This window comes from Drosophila erecta, unplaced genomic scaffold (assembly GCF_003286155.1).
Source record: "Drosophila erecta strain 14021-0224.00,06,07 unplaced genomic scaffold, DereRS2 tig00000055-arrow-pilon, whole genome shotgun sequence".
Taxonomy (NCBI): Eukaryota; Metazoa; Arthropoda; class Insecta; order Diptera; family Drosophilidae; genus Drosophila; species Drosophila erecta.
In genome coordinates, this window is record NW_020825200.1 from 3,347,928 (window position 1) to 3,358,865 (window position 10,938).

General features: G+C 42.3%; 5 protein-coding genes and 2 non-coding genes across 8 annotated transcripts; 3 read left to right on the plus strand and 4 right to left on the minus strand.

The window, feature by feature from the left end:
- Positions 1–152: 152 nt before the first annotated feature.
- LOC6541020 (abhydrolase domain-containing protein 2) lies at positions 153–5,776 on the plus strand. Its single transcript, XM_001968493.3, has 5 exons — positions 153–619; positions 3,513–3,682; positions 3,746–4,100; positions 4,174–4,523; positions 4,581–5,776. Exons 1-5 carry the CDS (start codon positions 465–467, stop codon positions 4,745–4,747), a joined length of 1,197 nt encoding a protein of 398 aa, XP_001968529.1. The 5' UTR covers positions 153–464; the 3' UTR covers positions 4,748–5,776.
- On the plus strand, positions 5,710–5,791 carry Trnas-aga. Its single transcript has one exon. It is a non-coding gene; the product is annotated as a tRNA-Ser (tRNA).
- A 101-nt stretch (positions 5,792–5,892) lies between these two features.
- LOC6540904 (zinc finger protein 771) lies at positions 5,893–7,239 on the minus strand. Of its 2 annotated transcripts, none has more exons than XM_026979262.1 (2): positions 7,188–7,239; positions 5,893–7,069 (listed from the first exon to the last, which is right to left on the minus strand). In XM_026979262.1, the coding sequence occupies exon 2, from the start codon at positions 7,063–7,065 to the stop codon at positions 6,019–6,021; it is 1,047 nt and encodes a 348-aa protein (XP_026835063.1). In that variant the 5' UTR covers positions 7,066–7,069; positions 7,188–7,239; the 3' UTR covers positions 5,893–6,018. The 2 variants fall into 2 exon arrangements, with proteins under 2 accessions (XP_026835063.1, XP_001968530.1); XM_001968494.2 differs by having other exon boundaries at positions 7,132–7,214.
- Positions 7,240–7,324: 85 nt separating this feature from the next.
- On the minus strand, positions 7,325–8,887 carry LOC6540864 (gastrula zinc finger protein XlCGF57.1). Its single transcript, XM_001968495.3, has 2 exons — positions 8,766–8,887; positions 7,325–8,701 (listed from the first exon to the last, which is right to left on the minus strand). The coding sequence occupies exons 1-2, from the start codon at positions 8,771–8,773 to the stop codon at positions 7,327–7,329; spliced, it is 1,383 nt and encodes a 460-aa protein (XP_001968531.3). The 5' UTR covers positions 8,774–8,887; the 3' UTR covers positions 7,325–7,326.
- Positions 8,888–9,183: 296 nt separating this feature from the next.
- Positions 9,184–9,265, minus strand: Trnas-aga. Its single transcript has one exon. It is a non-coding gene; the product is annotated as a tRNA-Ser (tRNA).
- Positions 9,266–9,328: 63 nt separating this feature from the next.
- On the minus strand, positions 9,329–9,987 carry LOC6541110. Its single transcript, XM_001968496.3, has 2 exons — positions 9,634–9,987; positions 9,329–9,565 (listed from the first exon to the last, which is right to left on the minus strand). Exons 1-2 carry the CDS (start codon positions 9,977–9,979, stop codon positions 9,456–9,458), a joined length of 456 nt encoding a protein of 151 aa, XP_001968532.1. The 5' UTR covers positions 9,980–9,987; the 3' UTR covers positions 9,329–9,455.
- Positions 9,988–10,142: 155 nt separating this feature from the next.
- Positions 10,143–10,626, plus strand: LOC6540874. Its single transcript, XM_001968497.3, has 2 exons — positions 10,143–10,401; positions 10,466–10,626. Exons 1-2 carry the CDS (start codon positions 10,155–10,157, stop codon positions 10,585–10,587), a joined length of 369 nt encoding a protein of 122 aa, XP_001968533.1. The 5' UTR covers positions 10,143–10,154; the 3' UTR covers positions 10,588–10,626.
- Positions 10,627–10,938: the final 312 nt, after the last annotated feature.

The following is a 10,938-nucleotide window of genomic DNA, read 5'->3' on the forward strand; positions in this document are numbered from 1 at the left end:
GCATTTCAATTCAATTATGTTTTTATTCATTTAAAAACCCCACGCAACATTATTATGATTAATGTATAATTTTAAACGCTTTCATTTTGGCGCCCAAGCTAAAAATACTGAAAATATGCAACCGATAGTTCGCCAGCGCCGCCCACGCAGTCGGTATTTTCGAATAGCCCCGCCTGCGGTAACACCACATCTATCAGTTGAAAAAATTCGTAGCAGGCGAATTTTCAGAAATTTCGAGCAGCATTTAAATCCGGTTTGCGTGGAAAGTGTTAACATATTTTCGCCGGCCAAATAACTAGCAAACGCGCAGAGAAAGGAAACAAGCAACGCGTATTACCCTGAAAAACACCAAGACAAGCCGCAAGGAGGTGCGCAAAATCGCAGGATAAGTGGTGTTCGATTGGATGAAAAGGCGGGCCACTTCCTCGGATCCTGGCTAGAAACTCGGAGCACCCAGCGCCACCATGTCCACCGCCTTCCTCACCCTCATCGCCGTCATCGTGTGCATCCTGTTCCGCATCCTCAATGTCCACAGCCAGCCGCTGAAGCCCAGTGTTTGGTGCCTGGACGCCCAGTTCCTGGACTGCCTCTACAAGATCGCGCCCGTCCTGCGGGAACCGTAAGTAATCCGTAAAAAAGCGGGGCGAAATCGTGTGCAAATCATCCCTTGCTCTTTTCACCCCGTTCATATGTAACTCATCCAGGGTCACAGGTGTGGCCAAAATGATGGCAGCCTTCGCTTCTTGTAGGATTACTTCCATCGTAATCGATACGATAGCACATATATATCTTCATCATATCAGTGCTATATGAATATAGTGAGCAATAGGATTCTATTTCCATCATAGAACTACTCATTTTTCAGGGAGGTTATTTAAGTTCTGAGAAGATAATTACCCATGCCATCAGCATCACAGTCGCGCCAAAATATTAGTTAGTCTGTTTCGCTGATAAGCAAGTCCGCCATCACCTCAAATTACTTAAAACCACCAATTAAGCAGCATGTGCAAAATAATAGGTATTGTTTCACGCAGTCCGTCGGATTCCCAGCTGCCGAATGAATCATGAATGGCAAATTAGTCAATAATCATGATGTCGCTGTCTAAATAATTCAGAAACTCATCAGCATTTGCACTTACTATCTGCGAACCCATTGATTAAATGCAATTCTACCCCTATCTTATTGGCTGATATGGTTTGTGCGACACATGTGTTCAGTATACGTACCCCTCTATAAAATAAAGTGCATTCGTTCCCCACTGTGGCTTCGTTATCGGTGAAGTAAGACCCCTTACTCATAATATGTGTACTTTTGCGGTCATAGGCTAAAAATATTTCAATAGGTTATCGGGCATAGAAATTGTTTTAAATTAGGATTTGTATTTTGCCAGTTTAGCGAAGGTTATCACCAGTTTAATGATACGGAAATTAAGTTTAATGTCAAACATATTCATGAACTTTTGTAGTTTCCTTGACAAACATTTTTCGTTGGCTGTGGGTGGACGCCTGGAAAATTTTCATTCGATTTGCAATATTTTGTGCAAGTCTTGAAAGCCCTAGGCGTTTCTCTTTCGAAACCCAGAAACCGCATAATTAAATGGAATTCTTCTTTCGTTTTTAATTTACTTTTTCCACATGTCTGCTTGCCAGAAGGCGCGATAAGGATTAATAACAATATATGTAGCTCAAAGTTCTCCCCACAATTACGCAGTTAAGACGGCGACTAACGCCTAGCAACCCGATTTTGGCCACAAATTTCCCCGTCATTCAATAATCGCGTGGGGTTTCCTCAAGCTATATATGTTTATATATACGTTTCTGTATGGAAATGTAGGTTGATAATGAAAAGATTGCCGGCGAATTGTTGGCGCAGTTTCCTTTTGGCACTTTGGGTTTGCTGATTCAAATGCCGGCACTACCTGTGAATGTTTTCGCTTTTTGTTTTGGCTTTTTGCCCAGTCGGCTGCCGCTTTTGTTTGACAACAAAGATTGCGTAAGCAGAGTTCTCTCGACCACACCGCAGCTTTCTTCTCCTCTCACCTGCGTTTTCTCTGCGGTTTTCTGACAAACCGGTTGAAAGGTGAGATTTACTCGGCTAAAATGCTCGAGTGCCTATTAATTTCCGTCACCTTGCTGCGCATTTGTTCTACCCACGGCAAGCGATGTTATGGCTTAGAAATTCGAACAATAGACCCCGTTTTCTAGTGTAATTAAGTTTTTCGGATTTTATTTTCATGTTTTCTATGCCCAGAAAGTGGCATGACCTTATATACTCGCATTTGTATATTCAAAAGTTTTATTACGTGTCGTTGCTTCTCCACATATCGTAAAATAGGTTCTTTAAGTTAAGTAAATAATTACGTAGCGTTTTCCCAAATAGGCTCATAACAGTGGGATTATATTGCCATTATGATATAAGAATACTAGTATACACAACTACTAACTATGTTAGCTCATGTTGGGTGAAGATCAGGTGGCTAGATGGTCGAGAGGCTTCTACATTCCCTGAAGGAGATTATTTGAGGGGTGCGGCATTGAAAGAAACCTAGAATGACTCATTAGCACCGTTTGTCACTCGCTTTTAGCTGACAATTTAAATTTAAAGGTGGGAAAGAATTGCAGCTGTTTCTGCTTTTAGGCTGGCGAACCCTTAACGACACATTAACTCTACAACACATTTCTATATGTACATATGCCCTGGTATTATTCATTAAACACACGGTGTCTTATTGATTACTGTTCGGAAATTCATGCTTGAAACTGATTAAAAATTGAAGAGGCAGATACGCCGACATTTGTGCCAGTTCCCAAAGCGGCCACGCCCCTGCCCACAAACTTTTCACCATTTTACTTTGATTGATACTAATTGAAAGGCTACTGTTGCTGAGCTCACAAATGGATACACAAAATTGTATCACGTTTTTGCACGGCTGACATGATTCTTGATACACGCAGGGAAAAATGCTTTGCTCAGAGCTTAAATGAACTTAATGAAGTAACTTTGTATACTTTGGTATAACTACTCTATACTCTGTTAGTTCTAAATGGGTAAAATATACTATTCAATTGAGTGAGAGTACCTTTAGTAGCGAACATCCGACTTTCTCCATCTGATTCTGGTGTTGCTGCGTGTACTCAATTAGGTTCAATTGGTTCTAATGCGGTTTGCTGAATTGCGGCTTTGTGCATTTAGTGGCATTCTCTTTCGAATTTGTAAGTCATCGCATTGAAAAACTTGGACGCAGATCAAAATTCAATTTGTATGAATTATATTTGCTCAAATTTGGCAAATTGCCTGCTAACTAAACTGGAAGCAATTGTGTGCAGATTTATCATTGCCATAATTCAAAATGCAATGTCAAGGGCAAACAAGTTCAGAATAAAATAAAATGTATCTACGTACATACGTACAAATAGCAGTATCAGCATTTATAGTAGGATTTTGACCCATACGATATTTGCTGATTAAGGGGAATATACGTTTAATACACGTCTCTTTCCACACTTTTCAGATACATTCCCCCGAGACTTTGGGGCTTCAGTGGCCATGTCCAGACAGTTTTGCACAGCATTGTGGGCCGAGTGCGGTGTCCCTGGCCACTCGGAGAACGCGTTTACATGTCGCTGCAAGATGGTTCCACATTGACCTATGACTTGTACCAGCCACTCAACGAACAGGAGGGTGAGTTTGGCAGCTTAATCCTGATGCATTGCCAGTATTAAACGTTCCCAACACTCCCAACAGATGACATCACGGTGGCCATTTGTCCGGGCATCGCCAACAGCTCGGAATCGGTCTACATTCGCACGTTCGTGCACTTGGCCCAGTGCAATGGATACCGCTGTGCGGTGCTAAATCACATTGGCGCACTGCGCAGTGTCCAGGTGACCTCCACACGCATTTTTACCTACGGCCACACGGAGGATTTCGCGGCCATGGTGGAGCATTTGCACCAGAAGTACCGCCAAAGTCGAATCGTTGCGGTTGGTTTCAGTCTGGGCGGCAATTTGGTCACCAAGTACATGGGTGAGGACCAGAAGACAAAGCCCAACAGCGTCATTGGAGGCATATCCATATGCCAAGGCTACAATGCCGTCGAGTGAGTTGCCTTCAAACTACTCAAACTGTTTGTATTGGAAATCTGTGCTAAATACTAAGTATCTCTATTTCAGAGGCACCAAGTGGTTGCTCAACTGGCAAAACTTCCGTCGCTTTTACCTATACATCATGACTGAGAATGTGAAGAGCATTATCCTGCGACATCGACATGTCCTCCTGTCCGACGAGGTGAAGACTCGGCATAATCTCAACGAGCGCGAAATCATCGCGGCTGCCACTCTGCCCGAATTGGATGAGGCCTACACGAGGCGAGTGTACAACTTCCCCTCCACCCAGGAGTTGTACAAGTGGAGCTCGTCGCTGTTCTACTTCGACTCGATCAAGAAGCCCATGATCTTCATCAATGCCAAGGATGATCCCTTGATTCCAGAGGACTTGCTGCATCCCATCAAGGAGTATGCCAGTAAGTAAATTAAATCTCTATTCCCTATCAGGTTGCTTATTCAATCTTTGCCCTCAGCCACGCGCCAAAACACAGCTTATGTGGAGGTGGCCCACGGCGGTCATCTGGGCTTCTATGAGGGCGGATTCCTGTACCCGAACCCTGTGACTTGGCTGGACCGCACGTTAGTGGCGATGGTGGGATCTTTGGTCATGATGCAGGACGTCGGCAAGATGGCCCCTTAGGCCTGGTCGGTATTATCACACGCACACACAACTATTTAACGCTTTTGTGTCAAAATTAGTTGTCGCTGTCGGTTATGAATCTTTGAAGAAACCTCGGTTCGGGACCGAGCCTGAAAGACCCCATACATATAGTTCTAACCTATGATATCGATGTGCAGCAAGTAAAAATTATCAGCCGCGCAAGCAGTTAAACATAAATTGATGTATACTTTTGCAAAGTGCATTTAAAACGGAAATTGCAGTTTTTTGACAACGGTTTTTATGCTTTTTAATGACTTTTCGAAAAGCCAAACATACAATGTATCAGTTGAACTTGTACCTTAGTTAGTAAACGCGACCACATGTATCCATGTACTTATGTCTAAGCAAATTCCTATTTATTAGCATTTTCCTTTGTGATCTAACAGGTTTTAATTACGTAAATTTTTATATGTGAAATGTACACTGGACACCGCACACAATATACGATGTATGACAGTAATTATAAATTATAAGTCCTCGACCGCACCACGAACATATAAAATAGCAAGAAGATTGCCTTAGTGTAGACCTCGTTTTGTAAGTGTGAATATGATTTAAACTATTCATTTTGTACTACGATGCATTTCACGGAAATCAAAGAGAAACCAAATGAAAGTTTGCCCAACGTAGGCTTCATTTTTGTATACTTTTTCTGAACTTTACCAAGTTGATAGTCAGATGGATACGCGAATTCGAATTGTTTACCAATGCGGTGAAGTATGGAGGAATATTTATAAATGTATTTGTAAACGTATTTATAAATGTTTATTGAAACAAATAAATAACAGTTGGAAAAAAAAATTCCCTTTATTAGTGGAAGAAAATTTAAAATTTTTGATTTTCGCACTTTTAAAATTTTTCCATTAAATTGGTTATCGGCTTTATTTTACAGTTTCTCTACATCTAAGCTAACATTGGTTTTGACTTCACTCGCTGCAAGAGCAGTCGTGGCCGAGCGGTTAAGGCGTCTGACTAGAAATCAGATTCCCTCTGGGAGCGTAGGTTCGAATCCTACCGACTGCGATGAATTGAGTTTCTTTTTTTTCTTTTTCTCTAAAGAAACATTTATGTTTTAAAAATTGTGTTTTTTTCTATCTTAATGTATAAAGAAAACTTTTGTTAGATTTCTGTTTTTGCTTTCGTATGCATATGAAATATTTCGTTTATGAAATATTCCTTGGATGGAATTCTTATGTATAAAACGTTTTAAAAGTAATAAAACAAACTTTTGTTTTAAGTTTTAAACTAAATTAGGCCTGAGACTTGTCCTGGTCCACATGATTGAGTTCCAAATGCCTACGTAGACTATGGATTTGGCAAAAAGCCCTCTTGCATAAAGAGCACTGGAATCGCTTTTCTCCAGTGTGGCTCCTCCTGTGCTTCCGAGCATCCGACCGCTCCCTGAAGAACTTCTCGCACAGATCGCACTTGAACGGCTTTTCTCCCGTGTGAATCCGACTGTGTTGCCTAAAAGAAGATGAATCCGTGAAGGTCGACTGGCAGGTGGGGCACTTGTAGGGTCTTTCGCCCGTGTGAATCCTCATATGTCTTTTAACGGAAGCAGCATCTGCAAATGGCTTCTGGCAAGTACCACATGCGTAGGGTCTTTCCCCCGTGTGCCTCTTATAGTGGCGGCGACAGCTCGATGGGCTCGAAAAGGACTTGTAGCAGTAGATACACTTGTATGCAAGCGTCCTTGTGAGCTGTCTGGCGTTCTTCCTCATCACTTTTTTGCCCGCGTGCGTGCTGGTGTGCATTTTCAGTTCGTTGTTGTCCGCTAAGGACCTTGGACTGGGTCCTTCGCTCGTGTAGTGTCGCAGGCTGTGGAGCTCTAGGAGGTCAGGGCTCTCATAGGACAGGTGGCACTGTGTGCAGACGTGAGTCTTATGCCCGCCAACTTCTTCAAAATGATCACCTTTAACTTCTTCCTGGGCCGCCTTTTCATCAGCGGCTGCCGTAGTTCTTCTTGAATGGCCTTCCTCCTCTCCTTCTTTGATGGATACTACCTCGTCGGAGTCCGACAGCTCGATGATTTCGTCCTCCTCGAGAACCGTGTCCTGCACTTCACAGAAGACCTGGTAGCTGCGTTCGTAGGTTTTTATGATCGCAAACGCACTGTGGACATCCTGCAGACAAGCTGGGCAAATTGAGGGCGGGAATGAGTCCCCTTTCTCAACTTTAAAGCCGGTGCATTTGGATATCATATGAGCTATTGAAATTCGAAGATCCTGTCTCTCCTCGAAAATGTTTACCAAGTTTTTGGAGTCAGCCAGACAAACTCGGCACTTGTTCTCCATTTTCCTGAATTTGAACGAAACGTACGTTTCAGGCGGTAATCCATTAAATAGATCAAACGTACTTACTATAGTTAGTTGTATTAACTAGATATTTTATTTATTAGAGGCAATAGTTTGTTTACCATTTCGGCTTTGCATTCACTTTGCTGGTGGCATAGGCACCCTGTTGCCGTAACAGTGGGCTGTTAGGCGCATCAACATATGTATTATCGAACTGTTATCAGTTTGAAAACTTTCTTGAAGGAGTTGAAAACTACAATATTACAGTTCTAACACCTTGCCGTGACTCCTGGCATGCCTCCGAAAAAGAATCATATTCTTAAGGACTGAACCGCAATCCTCACATTTAAAAGGTCCTTTCGGCATGTGTACAAATCTGTGATGGTAGAGGCAGGCTGCAGTTGAAAAACAGGACAGGCAGTCAGTACACTTGAAGGGTCGTTCTATCGAGTGGGTCATTTTATGTTTTGCCAGGCGAAACTTATCCAGAAATCGCTTGTCGCAGGAATCACATTTGAAGGGTCGTTCATTCGAATGGATACGCATGTGTGATGTTAGGTTCGATAAATCCGCGAAGCCCGATTGGCATATTGAGCATTCAAAAGGACGTTCTCCCGTGTGGATCCTTATGTGCTTCTCAAGGCTACCGCGTACCGGGAAGTCCTTTCCGCAATAGTCACACTTAAACGGTCGTTCGCCCGTGTGCCTCATTGTGTGGCGATCTAGGTGGCTCTTGAACCGAAAGGCCATCGGACAGGAGGAGCACACGAAGGGCTTATCGTCGGAGTGTATCTTCTTGTGGTGGTACAGGTTAGTTTTTTCCGGAAAAGACTTGCTGCAGATCTCGCACGTGAAAGATCGTTCTCCCAAATGTAGGATGCTGTGCCTTTTCAGAAAGGTTTTCAGTCGGAAAGACAGCGGGCAGCTGGGGCATTTGAATGGACGTTCTCCCGTGTGGATACGCTTGTGCGCCACGTAGATGGATCGATGTGGAAAGGACTTGCTGCAGTGGGAACACTTGTAGGCCGTCCGAGTACCACTGCCAACAAAATTACTGTCGTTGGAATCCAGTTTTTCGGTGCCAGTCTCAATTAGCTGATCTTCTGATGCAGTACTTCCAGTTCGTGGAGTATGCTTGACTACCTTGACCGATGGGCTGTTTTGTTTGGATCCTTTTGTATTCTGTTGCTGTCTAGAGTCTTCATTTTTGGTGTCAACGGTTGGATCACATTCATCTTCTGATATCTCATAGATTTCATCGACATTGATGCTTATGCTGCTAGCTGCCTTGTAATTGCACTTTCGCTTCCCATCGGTATCGTGGGATGTGCTACTCTCGCTGTCCGATATTGTGTACACCTCTCCGTCTGGCAAATCCTCCTCAAGGACCGCATCCTGTGCCTCCCAGAAGATCCGGTAGCTGCGCTCGTAGGTTCCAATAATATCGAATGCACTCTGGGCGTCCTCCAGACAGGTTGGGCAAATAAGCTCCGAGAGATTGTCCCCTACTTCAATATCACAGCCGGTGCATTCGGAGATCATGTGTGCTATTGAAATGTATTCTTCTTTTTTCTCGAAAATGTTTACCATGTGTTCACTGACTTCCAGGCAGACTCTGCACCTGTCTTTGAGTGCACTGAAATGGCGGGGAAGGACTTTAGAAACTTATCCATTCGTAACCATTCTAAAAAGTTACTTACGCTTTCATTTCTCAATAATATTAGTGTTTGTTTACTTATTCTAGAAATTATAGACTGAGATACTTAACAACAAATGTTTTCGTATCGGTTATCGATAACCAATGTACTGCAAGTAGTGTTAATAGGGTGTTTCGTGTACGTGCAGTATGAAGGAATTCTCGAGTTGTAAATAAACAGCATTCATATGTACGTATGTCTATGAGTTACTAAATAAAGATGAAAAAGGAGAGATATTCAAATTCCTGAATTTTTAGCCAAATGTGCCGAAAAAAAAAAGATATGAAACAGTTAAAGTGAGAAACTTGTGCAGATAGCACAAGAAATTAATAATAAATATTTATTTAAACTTGAATTGAGATCAAACTATACGGCGTAATATTTTTATAATTAAAAATTCAAAAAATAATTGTATCTCTATCGCAGTCGGTAGGATTCGAACCTACGCTCCCAGAGGGAATCTGATTTCTAGTCAGACGCCTTAACCGCTCGGCCACGACTGCTGTTGGTTGAGTTGGGCAAATCGGCAACTAATCTCGATTGCATGGAGAGTGAACGACTGTGAGCACACATTACTGTACTTCGCGCATTTAACAACACTGCATGGGTGTTATTTGAATTTAAGCGCCAATTTGATGCTTTCTTTTGAACCGATAGCAGAGATTTAACTTTTAAAAATCTTTATTGAGGGCATTAAAATTTACAAAACCGATTAGGACAATTCTCACGACAGCAACAATTGATGCCGCATTTGGTGTTCATGGCCAGGCACTTGTTCTTGGCCATGGGGAAGGAAATAAGACCTAAGCAAATAGTAAAATACGTTATATAATTAAGCAAGCAAATGTTCTAAATTATCAAAAACACTCACGGGCATATCCAGCTGCCAGGCGATTGGTATTTTTCTTAGCCAGCTCGCAATCTGACATGCATACGAAGGAGAAGGCCTGGCCTGCGCCACAATGTGTGTCCAGGAGGCAACGATTCACGGCTTTGTTGTTGCAGGGACCGGTACATGAAACACTTGGACCCTTGTAGACGCAATGGGGTCCGCAGCAGGCATTGTCCCGGGGCGGAAGCTTGGGCTCCTTGTAGCCACTAGCAACGCAGTTGTTCAGGCCAATGAATGGATGGCAGGACTTCAGGTTGGAGCCCGATATTAGGGTCATCAAGCAAGCTAGCAGTTGCAAAATCAGCAGAACTCGTGTGGCCGTCATGTTGGTTACCAGGTCACTCAAATGATCAACCCAAGAGCAGCCTGCTTTTATACCCACATATCCACCTATATTTACACAATTGCTAAAAAGGCCAAATTAAAAATAGCCCACTTGAAGCTGGGATAGACTATAAAAGGTGCGGCACTCTTGGCACTTCATCTGAGAAGTCTTCGAAATGGTTGCCAAGATTCTGCTGAGCCTGCTGCTCCTTGTTGTTGCCACCGAGCTGGTTTGTGCCCAGTGCTCCCAAAAACTGTGCCCAGTGGTCACGAACTCGAATCCCCGGTGCAAGGGAAAACTTCAGTATCAGTGCGTATGCGATTTCACCTGCTCGGAATGGGATAAGCCCTGCAATTGGGTGCTTACCTGCCCAGCTGAAATTAATGACATCAATAACGTTCGCGATAAGAAAAATAAGCTAAGTACGTTTGGGCACTCATATCCTTGACGAAATTGTATTCCATTTACATTTACATTTTCTTGCAGATTTGCTTAGATTGCCCAAACGAAACCGCCAGGAGTGTTTGGACATCAACATCAACACCCACAAGCATCCTAATTGCTGCAACTTGTTCTGCAAGTCTAATTTTAAGGATGTGTGTTTTTAAATAAATGTATGATCGTCATATTATTGTTTATAACTTCATTTTGGTATGCGGCGTATTTAATTTAATGGTGTATTAAATTTAAAACATTTTATCACATGGTTTAAGCAATCCAAATAATAGTTCAAATGCTACAATTTTTTTCTAATTTCTTAAATATGTTTTAGACCTTTTTCTAAATAACTTTTTTATAAATAACAAATGAGTTTTTTATTAAACACAATGGCAAACTCGTATTTATATATGTCATGAAATATATTTGTTAAACAGTTTCCGCATTATTGATTTTATTTAATATTAGTTTATGCAGCTGATTATTTGCATACACTTATTTTATACAATGGCCCATGTATT

Bases quoted from the DNA above. Each gene is read 5' to 3' on its own strand.
- LOC6541020 (XM_001968493.3), top strand. From the start codon at position 465: ATGTCCACCGCCTTCCTCACCCTCATCGCCGTCATCGTGTGCATCCTG. The intron at 620-3,512 runs GTAAGTAATCCG...CACACTTTTCAG, and splicing joins GCGCCCGTCCTGCGGGAACC to ATACATTCCCCCGAGACTTT. The intron at 3,683-3,745 runs GTGAGTTTGGCA...CACTCCCAACAG, and splicing joins GCCACTCAACGAACAGGAGG to ATGACATCACGGTGGCCATT.
- LOC6540904 (XM_026979262.1), bottom strand. From the start codon at position 7,065: ATGGAGAACAAGTGCCGAGTTTGTCTGGCTGACTCCAAAAACTTGGTA.
- LOC6541110 (XM_001968496.3), bottom strand. From the start codon at position 9,979: ATGACGGCCACACGAGTTCTGCTGATTTTGCAACTGCTAGCTTGCTTG. The intron at 9,566-9,633 runs GTGAGTGTTTTT...CTATTTGCTTAG, and splicing joins CCTGGCAGCTGGATATGCCC to GTCTTATTTCCTTCCCCATG.
- LOC6540874 (XM_001968497.3), top strand. From the start codon at position 10,155: ATGGTTGCCAAGATTCTGCTGAGCCTGCTGCTCCTTGTTGTTGCCACC. The intron at 10,402-10,465 runs GTACGTTTGGGC...ATTTTCTTGCAG, and splicing joins CGATAAGAAAAATAAGCTAA to ATTTGCTTAGATTGCCCAAA.